We start from the raw sequence: 16,113 nt of genomic DNA, 5'->3' as shown, positions 1-16,113 counted from the left end.
CTGCTGAGCACTGGCAGGCCAAGTCCTCAGGCAGCATAGACTGGGGTGGCAGCGGGCGAGAAGGACCCTGGCCCTCAGGCAACCCCTTCCTGTGCTCCTCCTCCCCCTAGCCCCCAGACAGCAGGGTCCCGCAGGGTGGAGTGATGCTGAAGGGAAAAGGGGCTGGAGAAACCCAGAGGCTATTTTTTTCTTAATTCCCCTCAGTTCACCTGCAAAATGAAATCACTGGAAGCCTATTGCTTCCATTTCCCTCAATATTCCCACTTAAAACAAGATTTTCAACAATAAGTGGAATTTTTTTAAGTCCCCAAACGAGTCTTTGTCCTGGCAATTCCAGATCCTCAAACAGAAAAGCTCGTATCAAGAAAACAATCATATTAGCACATAATCATGTTGGACAAAGTGTTAGGCCTTAATTTTTCTGCCTGCAGATTGGTTTTTAATAAGTCCTTTGTTGGTTATGTTTATGCAAATTTGTCAACTGCTCATCCTTGAAAGAAAACAATAGTTTATTCTGAGATTATGTCTGTTTGGATTTTTTGGTGTTGAAATGGCTTCCCTCTTATGAAGTGGTGAAGTAGCTGGCTGGTAGTTGCTATTGGTTTGTTTGGCTGGCTAGTTGGGCTGTTTTATGTCCTGACTTGGTGAAATAAAAAATTAGCCACCTTACAGCAGTTGCTGTAATTTGGAAGGGGATGGTTTACTGATCCAAAGATCTGGGAACCACTGAGTGAGTCCAGCCTACCACCCACAAGTGCCTTCTTCTTGTCCTGCCCAGGCTGTACCCTCCGGGGTACAGGGAAGAGAGAGGGACGGCAGGAATCCTCGAAACCATTCCCCTGACAATGGGGCTCCTCCAACTCCTGGCAATGAGGCACTCACATTTCCAGAATCTACCATACTACCCTCAGACACCTCTGACTCTAAAGAAGTTCCTTCCACTGAACTGAAACCCACTTCCCAGGAGTCCTAGGTTCATTTTCAGAGGTCACCCAGAATGTTCCACTCTCACTACCTACAAACATCCATTTCGAGACCTGAAGACAGTGTGATTAAGGCCTCCTGGAGGCTTCCCTTCTTTGGGCCAAGACTTCCAGTTCCTTCCTTGGAGGGCCTCCACCTTGCCCACCCCTCAATCCTTTGGATCTCCTCAGGAGCTCAATCTGAGAGGCAAGCAGTGTGGTTGATAAGGGTGTGGGCTCTGGAGTCAGACAGTCTTAGTATGAATCCTGGCTACACCTCCTTCTGGCTTTGTGACCTTGGACAAGTTACTCCAGCTCTCTGTGCCTCGGTTTTCAGCTCCCTCTCCTCATAACAGAGATATAACAGCTCAGATAGGATTGTCTTGCCCTAGAATAGTGCTTGGCCCCGCCCTGTGCTCAGCATGTGTCATCTAGGATGTGTTTTGTGATCTCGCCCTCCCTCCTCGCCCTCCCCATTCCATCACTGGGCGGGGGCGGGGCTTGACCCAAGCTGAGCCAACTGGTCTTTTCCCAGGGACTTGCAGACTCAGGGAAAGGAGTCAGTTTTTCTCCATGAGCTAAAGGCACAAGGTATAAAACTCAGCTATATTTTCTACACCATGAAGAAAATCACTGTGCTGTGAAAGAGAAAAAAGGTAACGTTTAGAAAAAACCAAAGACAGGAGACACAGAGAGAGAGGGCTATTTCCAGTTGCTCCTAAGACCAGCTCCATCCCAGCCCTTCCTACAACTTCAGTGTTTGTCTCAGTAACTTACCTAGTAATTTAACAACTACCTCAAAAATTAGGGCTTAAAACAGCAATCATTTATTAGCTCCTGATTCTATATGCTGGGCTGGGCTCTGCTGGCATCTCCTGGGCCCATTCATGCCATTGCTGTCAGCTGGTAGCTTGACCTGCTTGGTCCAGGATGGCCTGAAGATGACCTAGCATTTACTAAATGTCTGCCATATACCAGGCACTGTGAGAAATACCAGAGTGGAGAAAATCAATATTCACTGAGCTCCTACCTTGTGTTAGGCCCGTGATGGAATTTTAGATATATTATCCCACTAAATCCTCCTGACTGCATGGTCACATAGTTGTTATTATTACCACCCCCATTTTACAGATGAGGAAACTGAGGCCCGGAGAGGAGGAATAACTTGCCTAAGATTTCAAGACCCAGAGGGGCAGAGATGGAATTCAAACCAAAGACTCCTGACTCTCTGCAGAGCCCACACTCTTGCACTGCACCATACTGGCCCTTCCCCCATCACAGAGTAAAACTGGGCCCTACCCTCATGCTGCTTTAAGTGTCATCAAGGGGATCGAGTGGACACAATGTCCAACAGTGTAAGATTCAATGCCATTCATTCAGCAAAAGTGCCCCCATACCTCTTTTGTGCTAGGCACCATGTTAGGTACAGGGATGTGGAAATGACTCAGACACAGGATGCAGGGGCAGCAGTGTGGAGAAGGAAGTGATTAATCACACCTGCTTTGGGTTCAGCAGTGGCTCTTTATCAGCCTGATTCTTAAGGGATGGGCGATGCTGGTAAGGAAGTGCCACTCAGGCCAAACTCCCCTTCCCACAGATGTGCAGGGTCTCAGGGTCCCACTTACACAGCAATCACAGGTCAAGGGCATCCTCAGGGGGAGGGTCCAGGGCTCTGTGGCCATCCTTTGATCCTGGCTACAAAGCTTGGTACAGGCCACGTGTTCACAGGATATCTGTGGATGCCAGGTCAGAAGTAGCAGGTTCAGACTTCCCTGGTGGCGCAGTGGTTGAGAGTCCGCCTGCCGATGCAGGGGACGCGGGTTCGTGCCCCGGTCCAGGAGGATCCCACATGCCGCGGAGCGGCTGGGCCCATGGGCCATGGCCGCTGGGCCTGCGCGTCCAGAGCCTGTGCTCTGCAACGGGAGAGGCCGCAGAGGTGAGAGGCCTGCGTAACGCAAAAAAAAAAAAACATAAGCCAGAAGTAGCAGGTTCCAGGGTGAGGGGACCCCCTTGCCACCTTCGAAGCAGCTTGGGAACTCCTGAGCCCAAGGAAGCAATTTCTGCCAGCCCAGATTTGGGATGCTCAAAGATGCAGCACCCACGTGCCCAGAGCCCTGTCCCCAGTGGGCAAGCATGAGCAGTGGAAGGAACCTGACCTAGGAATGAGCCAGACCCTGCGATGAATTCTAGCTGTGCCAGTTTCCGGGTGTGTTCTGGAAATAATAAGCTGGCGATTATAATAATAATATAAATAAATAAGAATAATATTATTATATTATAATAAATAATAATAATAAGCTGGCGACTACCCTTCCTGAGTATTCTTGTCATTATCTGTAAAATGGGGACAAAACTCCCCACCTGACCCAACACTTTTTATGTTTCTCAAGCTAGCTTAAGCAAAATCAGGACTGTCTCAGGAGACCAGGGCACCTCCTGAAACCCCAAGGCAGAAGGGCACGTGAGCCTGACAGTCCCCCTGTAAAGCCACCAGAAATTCAGGCAAGACTCCCTCCCCATGTCGCCTCTCATTTCTCTTCCCTCCATGCTTGCTTCATTTTTCTCCCTCTGCAGATGGGTTTCCTCCATTTATCTGGTGCCTGTAGCCAAAGCTGGCTTCCCGCAGAGCTCACTCAGAGGTTTATGTGTGACAGTCCCAACCTCATTCAGTCTGGCTGCTGTCTTCAAGTCCCAATTCCAAACTACTGGGAGAAAGAATCTGGTCCAGCTGGGCCTAAGCTCCACCGCTCTGGTCTATGGCACAGGGGGCTCTGTCCAGCAAAGGTGGGTCATATAGCATAACGGGGACCCCCATGGGTAAAATGAGGAAAGGGGAGTGTCCCCCCAAGGGTTATTGTGAGGATTAAATAGGACAGTGGACCTCAGCCCCCAGCATCTAATAGGCATGCACTTCAAGGGAGGGTCTTAGGTCAGATCCCCTAGAAGTTGAGCTCTCAGGAGAAGAGGAGTGAGGAAAAGAAAGGGGGGTTCACAGAAAGCTGGAGTTCCAACCTGACTCACGGGGAGCGCTGGGGCCATTGCCCTACAGAGTCAGTGTCACACTGAGGCAAGGAGTCTTGTCTATTTTACCCTCATCAGTCAGTCCCTAGGACTGGTGGGGGCTGGAGTGAGGGAAGAGGGGTCTTCCATTTGGCTGAGGGCAACTCTCAAGAGAAGCAGGCCGCTATGATTATTAGCAGCCAGCATCCCGGCAGCTGGCAGGCAGGTGCACTAGCCAGGAAAGGGGATCCACGTGGGGTGCCAGCAGCATCCATTACAGGGAGTCTCACGCAAATATACATGGGCACTAGATGACTCTGGCTTTTACTTCTCCCTTTTGTGTGTTTAAGAGTAATATTAAATTATATTTTGAATATGTGTTTTTTCCAAAATGTATGATTTTTCATACACTGTATGTTACTACATATAGTACCTATAAATATACCTATTATTATAAAGATTGAACATGCAAAAATGTACATGTAATAAGTTCCACAGGGGATCCTTAAGGACTACACGTGATTTTTGCCTTACATGTTGATTTTAGAACTTAATGGCTCTGCCCCTATTAAATTGGACTCCGCTGTAAGTGGTTGAGCTCCCCCTGCTACCAATCCGCCTCTTCCACAGGGTCACAGGACTCTGGTCCTGTTGGGGCACCTCCTGGCTCCAGTAACTTCCCATCCCACTTGAAACACACCCAAGCCCTTGACTCAGCTCCTCAGCTGACCTGACCCTTGCCTATCTCTCTGATCACTGACGCTTGGCTCACCAGCGTCCAGCCTCAGGGCCTTTGTTCAGTTCCTCAAATGCACCAGCTCTTTCCCACCTGAGTCTTTGCATGTGCTGCTTCTTTGCCCAGAACATCTTTCCTCTGTTCTTTGCAGAGTTGCCTCCTCCTCTTTATCAGGTTCAACCTAAAGTCCCCCATCCAAGAGGCAGGCCCTGACCCCTCTTCCTAAAGTAAGTTCAAATCACCCTGCTTGGCCTCTCCTAGTCCTTGACAGTCTGTAATCGTTTTGTTTTATCACTTGGTTCTTGTCTCTCCTGTCACTAAATTGTAAGCTCTATGAGGCCAGGAAGTACCTGGCACACAGTAGGAGCTCAGTATTTGTTGAATGAAGGAATGAATGAGTGTGTTGCCGTGCCCCAGCAGTTTACCTCAAATCCATCCTGTCCATTTCCACTGGCAAGAGAGAAAGTACCAACAGGAGGATCATCATTCCCCTGCTCAGAGCCCTTCCATGGCCCTTCCCTGCACACAGAGTTGCTGACAATCCCTTGCTTAAGTATGCAAACATAGGACAGAAGTTAAAAGATCCAGGTTCAAGTCTCACCCTTGGCACTTGCTAGCTATGCAACAGTAGCCAAATGGATTCCCCTCTCTCTGTCTCAGTTCCTTTCTATGTGAAGCACCTCCTGCCTTTTCTCTTTCTTGCGTTGTTGTGAGAAGATATAGAAACCTCTGCACAGATGAGTTTCAGTATTATGAGTGCTGACTTTCAAGGGCCTTCATCATTCAGGTCTGGTCTCTCCCTGTCCAGATACAAATGACCATTATTCTGGCCCCACCCAGCCACCTGGTACTTCCTGAACTTCACTGTGTACATTCATGCTTTGGGGTTACCATTCAAAAGCTGTGCTCTTTGTCAAGAAAGCCCGTTTCCCTGCCTTCTCCATCTCTCCAGATCCAGCCCATACGAGAAGGCTCACTCCTCCATGACATCTTCCCCCACCTCACAGATCACTGCATCTTTGATGTTTGCTTTACACCTGGGACCGTCTCCCTCCTGCACTCCAAGTCCCTTTCCCTGGTCCAAACTGTTAACCCCAAAATCACACTGCACTATTTTGTACAGACCAGGCCCTGTACTGGGCAATGGGGCTTCAAAGTGGAGGGAGACCCCATCTCTACTGTAGAGGAACACCACCAAGCGGGTTCAGAAGGACCAAACAGCCCTTGATAACTGATTTGCAGGCTAAGAGAGCATAGATGTTAGGTGCACTTGCACTAAAGTCGGATACACCTGACTCTGAGTCTCAGGGTGCCTGGAACAGAACCCTAACTACAGTGGCTTAACTAAATAGTGCATATTTTTTTTTCAAATAGTAAGAAGACCAAAGTAGGGCTTTCAGGACTGCAAACAGAGACTCCATAGTACATGGAGGGCCCAGGCTCCTCCTAGACTCCACTCTGCCATCCTTAGCATATGCCATCATGTTTCTTCTTTGTACCAGTTTTCTCATTTATAAAATGGGAATAACTACCATCTATATAGGGTTGTTGTAAAAATTAAGTGAGTTGATATATGTAAAGAGCTTAGAACAGAATCTGGCACATGTTAAGTGCTCTATAAATGTTAGTTGCTGTTGTCGCTGTTGTTATATCCTCATGCTGAAAAAGTGGCTGCTGCCCCTCTAGGCATCACATCCTCATCCCTGGCAGGAAAGGAGGAAAGGCAAAGCACAAAAAGTGAGCGCTGGCTGAATCCATCTGTTTTTTCTTTTCCAATGGAGATAAAATTCATATCACACTAAATTAACCATTTAAAAGTGAACAGTTCAGTGGCATTTAATATACTCACCATGTTGTACACCACCAACTATCTAGTTCCAAGGAACCCTTGTACCTACCCATTGAGCAGTTGCTGCCTAGCCTCTGGCAACCACCAATCTTCATTTTGTCTCTGTGGCTTTACCTTGTCTGCATAATTCCATCTTTTTTTTTTTTTTTTTTTTTTTTTTTTTTTGCGGTACGTGGACCTCTCACTGTTGTGGCCTCTCCCGTTGTGGAGCACAGCCTCCGGATGCGCAGGCTCAGAGCCCATGGCTCATGGGCCCAGATGCTCCACAGCATGTGGGATCTTCCTGGACCGGGGCTCGAACCCATGTCCCCTGCATTGGCAGGCGGACTCTCAACCACTGCGCCACCAGGGAAGCCCAAAAATACTTTTTTAAAAATATATTTATTTATTTTTGGCTGCGTTGGCTCTTCGTTGCTGAGCACGGGCTTTCTTTTTAGTTGCGGCAAACAGGGGCTACTCTTTGTTGGGGTGTGCAGGCTTCTTATTGCGGTGGCTTCTCTTGTTGCGGAGCATGGGCTCTAGGCACGCGGGCTTCAGTTGTTGTGGCTCGCAGGCTCTAGAGCGCAGGCTCAGTAGTTGTGGTGCACAGGCTTAGTTGCTCTGTGGCATGTGGGATCTTCCCAGACCAGGGATCAACCTGTGTCCCCTGCGTTGGCAGACAGATTCTCAGCCACTGCGCCACCAGGGAAGCCCCTGAAAATACTTTTTAAAAAGATTCCAGAAAGTTCCAAAAGGCAAAACTTGAATTTGCCGCATGCTGGCAAATATTTACATTGTATTTACAACTATTTACATTGTATTAGGTATTTTAAGCAATCTATGATGATGTAAAGTATATGGGAGGATGTGTGTAGCTTATACACAAATACTAAACCATTTTATATAAGGTCTTGAGCATCTGCAGATTTTGGTATTCACGGGGGTCCTGGAACCAATCCCCACGTGGATATGAAGGGATGACTGTATCATATTTTTTAATGAAATATAATGTCAGGCACTCTTCTAGGTGCTGGGGATAAATCAATAAATGAGACAGACAAAATCCCTGCCTGTGTAAGGCTGACATTCTAGTGGTGAGGAGATAAACAATTAAATGTAAAAAATAAGAGGATTATTTAATGTGTTAGAAGATGATAACTGCTTAGAAAAAATAAAAACTAGAGCAAAATCAGGCCCATTTGGTAGATGGACAAGGAACTGGTTGCTGTGCTGTAATAATGTATTAGTTATCTATTGCCATGTAACAAATTACCCCAGAATTTAGGAGCTTAAAACCACAGACATGTATTACCTCAGTTTTTGTGGGTCAGGAATCCACAACTTATCTAGGTTGCAAACAAGATGTCAGCTGAGGCTGTGGACATCCAAAAGCTGACTGGGGCTTGGGGGGTCCACTTCTGAGATAAATCACACATATGGCTGTTGGCAAAAGGCCTTAGTTCCTCACTAGCTGTTGGCAGGAAACCTCAGTTCCTTGCCATGTGGGCCTCTCCACTAGGGCTGCTTGAGTGTCTTCATGGCTTGTCAACTAACTTTCCCAGAACAAATGATTCAAGAGTGACAGCAAGGAGAAACCCACAATAACTTCTATGACCTAGTCTTGAAAATGACACTGTCACTTCTGCTATTTATTCTATTTGTTGGAAGTGAGTCACTATGTCCATCCCACATTTAAGGAGAGGGGAATTTGAGGCGATCTCTTAAATAATTTGTGGAAATTTTTGGAAACCACTACAGTTAAATGGAGTCGTCAAGAGAAAGGTAGTATTTGAGCAAAGACTCAAAGAAGGTGAGGGAATTAGACATGCAGATATGGGGTGAGGGAGCAGATTGTTCTGGCAGAGGGGAGACCTGGGGCTGTCGCGGCAGGAGCTTACCTGGCATGCTGGTAAAGAAGAAAGAGAGAGTGACACCAGGAGGAAACTAGTGGCACTGCCACACTTCTTTCCTCCATTACTAGCTGTGTGACCTTGGGCAAGTCACTTCTCTTTGAAATGGGAATGATAGTAACTACTCACAGGTTGATTATGAGGTTTAAATAAAATGCTACATGCAGGGACTTCCCTGCAGTGCAGTGGATAAGACTCCGCACTCCCAGGGCTTCCCTGGTGGCGCAGTGGTTGAGAGTCTGCCTGCCGATGCAGGGGACACGGGTTCGTGCCCCAGTCCGGGAAGATCCCACATGCCGCGGAGCGGCTGGGCCCGTGAGCCATGGCCACTGAGCCTGTGCGTCCGGAGCCTGTGCTCCGCAACGGGAGAGGCCACAACAGTGAGAGGCCCGCGTACCGCAAAAAAAAAAAAAAAAAAAAAAAAAAAAAAACTCTCAGAGAGTCTGAGTCAGGGGTTTGGGTGGGGCCAGAAATTCAGTATTTTTCAAAGCCTCCTGCTTCCCTCCCACCTCCACCCCTCCAGGTGAATCTGAGGTGCAGCCAGGTTTAGGAATTTCTGTGTGAAATCTTTATTGGAGAGGGACTCAGAAGACTCAGTTCCCATGTGCAGCTTTTACACTTTGCAAAAAATGTGATCACACCCATGGTCTCTTGTGACCTTCTCACAAGCTCTCAGGTGACCCGGCAGGGACTACAATCTCCCTTTCACTGAGTAGAAGGCTGAGGCCCTGGGGAACCAAGTGACATCCCCTCGTGACACCCAATGGTCATACTGCCTGTGGGTGGTAGAGATACAATTAGAACTTGGGCCCCTGGACTCTCGCTCTAGGGTTCTCCCCTCTGCACAAACTGGATAAACCCAGGTTCCAGGAAATCCCAAGGACACTACCAGGGGAGGAGAGCCAGAGAAGGGAGGGGCGGAGTGGCAAACACGTGGAGGGCATGGTTCAGGAAGTTGTCTCCTGGCCACCAGGAAAGACTCCAGCTGCTCTAAGGACACATTAGTTAGCATTCACATGCTAACTCTGGTTGCGTATGACCCCAAGACACTGACTTTCCCTTTATGTGCCTCAGTCTCCTTATCTGCAAAATGGGGCTGATAATCCATGCCCTGCCTCCAGTAAGATGCTTGTAGAATATATAGCACTCTTACACCCAAGTTATAACTATTCTTATCAAGGGAAGGTGCAATATCCCCCACTCAGATCTCTAGGGACAGAACTAAACCCAGCCTTTCATTCATTTGAGGTACATTTTTGAGCACCTACCATGCACCAGGCATTGTGCTGGACACCGTGCACGAATCACCTCATTTAACCCTCACCACAAGCCAGTGGGATTGGTGCTGTCGTTGCCCCGTTTTACAGATGAAAAAACTGAAGCTCAGGGGAATGAGTTGCAATTCATTCCATCAACTGTTCATTCATCCAACTTTTACTGAAAATCTGCTCTGGGCCAGGCTCTGGGCTACGTGCTGAGGACATGAAGATGAACAAGTCCTTCAGGAAACAAGCCCATAAATTACTTTAATAACAACTCAGTACATGCTTCCACAGACAAGGGAGTGGGAGCCGGAGGAGGAGCAACTGGCTCTCCTGGGATTATGGGGACGGGCAGCTGATCTTCCGCGGACCCTGCACCACCAAGGTGCCTGTGCCCTGTGTAGAGGTAGCAATCAAAAGGCTTGGGTTCGAGTCTCGCTTCTGTCAAGGCTTTACTGTGTATTCCCGGGAAACCTCTTCTGCCGCTGAGCCTTGCCAGTTTTCTTAATCTGGAAAATTAAGAGGTTAAGAGGTTGGGCTTGTGATCCTGCAGTTCTAGGTGCCTAAACCTCTGGCCCTCCTACTCCACCTTCTGGTCCGTGCAAGCTTGGCCCCAGCCAGCCCCGAGACTAAGCGTAGGGCAGCCAAGACCAGACCATTTGAAAAGTGCCGAACACCCCGCTCCCAGACAGAACTCAAAGCCGGAGGCGCGGCCTGAGGCCCAAAGGGCGGAGCTCTGACAGGGGCGGGGCTGAGGCCTCCTGGAGGTGCGGCGCGGCCCTCCCAGGAGCGTCTCATCCAGCCAATGAGCGCCCGGGACCGGGGCAGCCCCGCCTCTGGGTATAAGAGGGCGCCGAGTCCGGGGGCACGACGCAGAGGTCTAGCAGCCCGACTGTGTAGGTGTGCAGGGTCATTTCAGCCCTGAGCTGGGGTGCACAAGAGCTCTGAGTTCGGTGTGTCCTGGGCTGCGCAGGAGCACGGGTCGGGTTCGGTTTTCCTTTGCCCGGCTGAGGTGCGGAGAAGGCAAGGGGCTCGGATCCCTCGCTGCAGAGGAAGAGCTGGCCGGGACCCGGGGACGCCCGCGCTGACCATCGGCCCGCCGCCGCCACTGCCGGCAGTCGTCCCGTCGTCATGGCCGACCACCTGATGCTCGCCGAGGGCTACAGCCTGGTGCCGAGGCCGCCACCTGCGGCGCCCGCCCATGGCCCTCACGCGCTTCGGACGCTGCAGCCCTACTCGGGCCCGGGCCTGGACAGCGGGTTACGGCCGCGGGGGGCTCCGCTGGGCCTGCCGCCGCCTCCACCGGGGGCCCTGGCGTACGGGGCCTTCGGGCCGCCGCCTGCCTTCCAGCCCTTTCCGGCCGTGCCACCGCCGGCCGCTGGCAGCGCGCACCTGCAGCCCGTGGCGACGCTGTACCCGGGCCGCGCCACCGCGCCCCCCGGCGCCCTGGGAGGACCTCCGGGCCCGCAGCCGGTGCCAGGCGCCCCGGCCCCGCCACTGCCGCCGCCCGCGCACGCCCTGGGAGGCATGGACGCTGAACTCATCGACGAGGAGGCGCTGACGTCGCTGGAGCTGGAGCTCGGGCTGCACCGCGTGCGCGATCTGCCCGAGCTCTTTCTGGGCCAGAGCGAGTTCGACTGCTTCTCGGACTTGGGGTCGGCGCAGCCCGCCGGCTCGGTGAGCTGCTGAGCGAGGCCGGGCGCCTGACTGCGTGCCCGAGAGAAGGAGGCCGGCCTGCCCGCCGGACTCCGCACCCAGCGCCTGGACCCCGCACGCACCCTCCGTGAGGGTGGAGGCAGCAGTTAGTGCACCGAGCCGACGCCGGGCTGGGACGCCTGGCCTCACTCCAGGCCCTGCCTCCTGCAGAATGACAGTTTGGGTTCATCTCTGCCCCGGAGCCTCAGCGGTAAAGTGAAGGGGACTGGACGCCCCCTTCCGGACTCCCCGTTCTTAGATTCTGTGTCCTCTCCTCTCGGACCCTCCCCCGCCCCAACCCCCAATCTGAGCCATCCCAGGCCTCTGCCTGATTCCCCCTTTCCTTGTGCAAACCACTGTGGTCACTGGGTGCCTGGAGCCGCCCACCCGCCAGGCCCCCACCCCGCTGCCTGGGCCCTGAGGTCGCTGGGCCTCCCGCCCTGGGGAGGGGCAGAATGTACAGCCCTCACCCCTGCGGAGTGGAGCAATACCCCATCTGACCTCCAGCACCACAATAAAACTGGGTCACTTTCCAGTCTGGTGTTTTCATTTCCTTATAACTCCAGCTATATTTGGCTTCTAGAGTCCTGAGGCTGTTGGAGGCCCTGGGTGGGATGGAGGACACAGCCCCTGGCAGTGGTCAGGAGAGGAAACTGACAGTTTCTTTCGAAAATATCTGTGAGTTGTGCAATTGTTATGTCATAATCTGGAAGGCAGAGGCTGCCGCCACTGCGTGGCAAGGTAAACCCAAAGCCACCAAAGACGGACTTCCTGGCTCCTGGGAGGGGTGGGGGGAGCTTGGGGGTGCTGCCCTCACTGTTTGCTCAGCATGGAGGCTAGAGGGGAGCGAGGTGTACCTGAGGGTTCAGGTTCTGGCTTTGAACCAGAGCTCTCTCTCTTGTTCAAGACACCATCCATTGAGATTTCTGAAGCCATTTCCTCAGAGACAGATGGTCCCGGTCTTAGGTGGTTGTGAGGATCACATGCAGTGTGAGGCCTTCAGCACAGTGCAAGACACCCAGGCAGCCCTCAGTAAATGATAATGATGATTACTCTACAATAATAATCATGCCCTCAAGGAGTCACAGTCCAAGTGGAAGTAGGGGGTGACAGGCCTGGAAATCAACTCATCTTGGTACAAGTAAGAGCGGGATGAGGACTAGAAAACAGGTAGGACGGCCCAGTGGGCAAACCCAGAGGAGGAAGTGGTTTCAGCTGGTGCAAGAGGTCAGGTCAGTTCAGGTTTCAGGGAGGCAGTGGTATTTGATGTGGTGAGAAGAGCCTTGAATGATGAGTATGTCTTTAGGACTTGGAGAAGATGGCATGCAAGTGGAGAGCCCACTCAAAGGCAGGGAGGCATACAAGTACAGGGCCTGTACGGGAAGGCATGGGGTCTCTAGAAAGGTCTGTTGGCTTTATGGGGACTTTGGGAGGTGGGCACAGTCCCTGTTCTACAGACGGAGGATGTGGTGCTGGCCCAGACCTGGTAGCGTGAGCTCTTGGCCACGCTCTGCTATTGCCTCTCTCTGGAAAGATCCCTAGGTGCTTCAGGGGTGTGGAAGAAAGGCAGGAAGAGAGGAATAGAAAGCATGGAGGAGAGGCTGAGGACCAGGCCAAAACAGGGCAGTGGGGCTGGAGAGGAGAGAATGAATTCCAGAGACTCTGTGGAGAGGAACAGGGAGCTGTGACCTTCTGTGCCCCATGGTTGGCCTCACCCTCATGCCGAGCTTGTTGACGTGCCTTTCCCTCCAAGCCTGTGAGCTCACCCAGAGCACACTGTCAGCACCAGCTCCCGAGCCACCAGGACAGGCATGGAGTGGGCAACAGAGGTGTTTGGCCAATGAATGAAGGTCTCCCCTAGGATACTGGAGATATCCTCAAACAGGTTGGGGAGGAAGGGCAGAGAGGCTTCTGAGCAAGAACTGACCTGAGCTCTGGGCTTAGAACAGCCAGTGTTTGCTCCATTTTGCCCAAGATCCCAGGCCAGAGATAAAAACCAAAGGGTTGGATTGGGATGGGAGGGTCTGGCCCTGGTCGGGCCTCAGTTTCTCCACCAGTAAAATAGGACTAATAACCCTGCCCTACTATTTCACAAGACAATAAGCCTCATAGTAAGTGGGGAGCAGATTCAGAGGTGGGATGATAAGCAGTAGGTAAGCTCTGCAGTGCTCTCCATATGGAAGGGGTTACAATGGAAACCCAACACCCGCCTCTTCCCAAAATTAAAAAGAGTAGAAGAGGGAGTCCAGCTCCTGAGCTATTTCCCACCCACCATCCCTCCCAGAGGGGCTGCTGACTAGTTGGACAGCAAACAGATGGACAGAGGAAAAGGCAGGTCTGGGGCAGCCCACCATCTGGATCCCCAAATCCCTGACACTTGGCAGGATTCTGACCCTCCCAGCTGGAGAGGAGGATGGAGAGTCCATCCTGCCAGGAGGCTTGTGGTCTGATAACCTCGGGGTCCATTTCCATAAGCAGCTCCTACTAGCTGCCTGACCTCAAGTAAGTCACTTACCTTTTTTTTTTTTTTTGCGGTACGCGGGCCTCTCACTGTTGTGGCCTCTCCCGTTGTGGAGCACAGGCTCCGGACGCATAGGTTCAGCGGCCATGGCTCACGGGCCCAGCCGCTCCACTGCACGTGGGATCTTCCCGGACCGGGGCACAAACCCCTGTCCCCTGCAGCTGCAGGTGGACTCTCAACCACTGCGCCACCAAGGAAGCCCAAGTCACTTACCATTTGAGTCTTGTTCTCCAACCAGCTTCCTGTGGTTCCAATAGATACTTTTTACCTCTTACTGAGGTTACCTCTTAAAATAACCCATTGACCTCCCCATCACCCCATCCTGTGGATTTCATTCTCCCACCTGGGCTGGGTCTTTGGGGTTGGGCGTCAGGCTCCCTCGGGGCTGGGAACTGAGTCATGGGACTGGCAAGACATTATTTCATCTTTTTTTTTGTTTTGTTTTCTCCTTTTCATATAAAAGTTTCCCCAGGCTGAAGTTTGTTATTTTGAATCATCTTTTGGTTGACTGGATTTTATTAGCAAGTAGTTTTTTCCAACTATGACTTCTCTCAAACTCATCTACAGAATGGAGATGCTAATAGTACCTCTCTCATAGAGCTGCAGTGGAGATTAAATTAGTTAATTCCCATAAAGTATTTAGAACAGAGTAGCTTGTAGTTTGTCATCTCTGAGCCCTAGCTTTCTGGGGATATTTTATATTAGAGTCTTTAGAAAGGCTGTGTTGTAACCAGCTAGGAAGAGGGGTTACTCCAACAGTAACACTGTTGCTGGTTGCCTGTAGCCAACTCTGAGATGATGTTTAGCCTGCAAGAATTTTATTAGGGAAGGAAGGTTCCAGAGCAGAAGCTAGCAAAGGAAGCTACGTGGCAGACCCAACAAGAGCCTTGGCCAACCCCACAGGGAGGTCTGGAGTTGGAAGGGCCTTTCAGAGTCCTCCCGACCCTTATACTCCCTTTTATTCCTGCCCTCAGCAGTCATCAGATATGGCTGCCCAGGGAAGTGGGGTGACGGTGGGCAGGGAAACTCTCCCCTGCCGGAGCCATCCCTGGGGGAGTTGTGGGCGGGTGAGGAGGGGAAGACCGTCTGCCAGCAGCACTCCCAGCAGCCCAGGGAACAACTTAAGGGAATAAGGGACTGGACATCACAGTGTCCACAACAAGCACTGGAGTGGGAACTAGGGTGAGGCGAGTGTCATAAGAGTGGCTCTTTAACTTTGTCTCTGGCAGCTTCGTTTGCCTCTCCCTAGTCCCAGACCTGACTAGCACCATCCCTATTAGAAGGAAAAAAAAAATCTTTTTAAGGAATATCGACCTTATAGGGTTGATGTGCCGAGAGTCTATATAAATACCTGGTACATAGTCGATTCTCAATAGAGAGCTGCCATCATCTCATTATCATCATCATCACCATCACCATCATCATAGCCATCATTCCAGCTCAGCTAAGTGTTCAACAGTCATTTGTTGAGTAAGTTAAATGAACAGTCTGAGCCTGGTCTTTTCCCAGGAAGCTTAGATTGTTTAGCTGATTACTGTAATCCTCTTGAATTCCTTAATCCTTCCTTGCCTAACTCTTTAGGCCACCCCACTGTTACAAGTGCTGGGTCAGGATTATGGCTGACTGTGGGACTAAGTCAGATTTATTGAGTGCCTACTGTGTGCAGGCATGATGGGACCTAACAGCACACAGTAGGTGCTCTTTCTCTTCTAGCCCCACCTTTAACTATCACCCAAGCCTGTATATAGCACCACTAGGTGGTTTTATTCCCATTCCAGAGGTCAGAAAATGGGCTCAGACAGTGCATTACTCCTCTAAGTCACACCCCAGTAAGTGATGGGGTGAGCATGCCCACTCCCATCTATCCAGGACCCTTTTCCTCCCTGGGCTGGGGCTGGCCAAGGACCTGAGCCTGAATGAAATAAGAGCAGAGTCCCAGACCTGGTGCTGCTACTTTGTGTCCATGTGATGCAGAAGTCACACTGAGCCTCTTTCAGCCTCAGCTTCTTGTTCTGTACAAGGGGGAGGATACGCCCACCCTCAGAGGTATGTGTGCAAGGATTCAAATGGGACTGGGTTTCTGAGAGCACATTGCAAACAGTGAAGCACTGCTTGGCTGGGGTGAGCTGGGGGTGAATAGCCATGACCTCTACCCTGCAGCTGGTCTGGAGACAGGAGACCTGCACACACTTTGGGACT

The 16,113-nt window shown here is 51.1% G+C and overlaps 1 protein-coding gene across 1 annotated transcript; it reads left to right on the top strand.

Annotated features, from left to right (window-relative positions):
• Window positions 1-10,585: 10,585 nt before the first annotated feature.
• On the top strand, window positions 10,586-12,046 carry CITED4 (Cbp/p300 interacting transactivator with Glu/Asp rich carboxy-terminal domain 4). The gene has a single exon (XM_082614498.1). It carries the CDS (start codon window positions 10,830-10,832, stop codon window positions 11,385-11,387), a length of 558 nt encoding a protein of 185 aa, XP_082470624.1. The 5' UTR covers window positions 10,586-10,829; the 3' UTR covers window positions 11,388-12,046.
• The last annotated feature ends 4,067 nt before the right edge of the window (window positions 12,047-16,113 follow it).

The sequence above is a fragment of the Mesoplodon mirus genome (genome assembly GCF_964341445.2).
Source record: "Mesoplodon mirus genome assembly, chromosome: 3".
Taxonomy (NCBI): domain Eukaryota; kingdom Metazoa; phylum Chordata; class Mammalia; order Artiodactyla; family Ziphiidae; genus Mesoplodon; species Mesoplodon mirus.
This window is presented reverse-complemented; position numbering and strand designations above follow the sequence as displayed.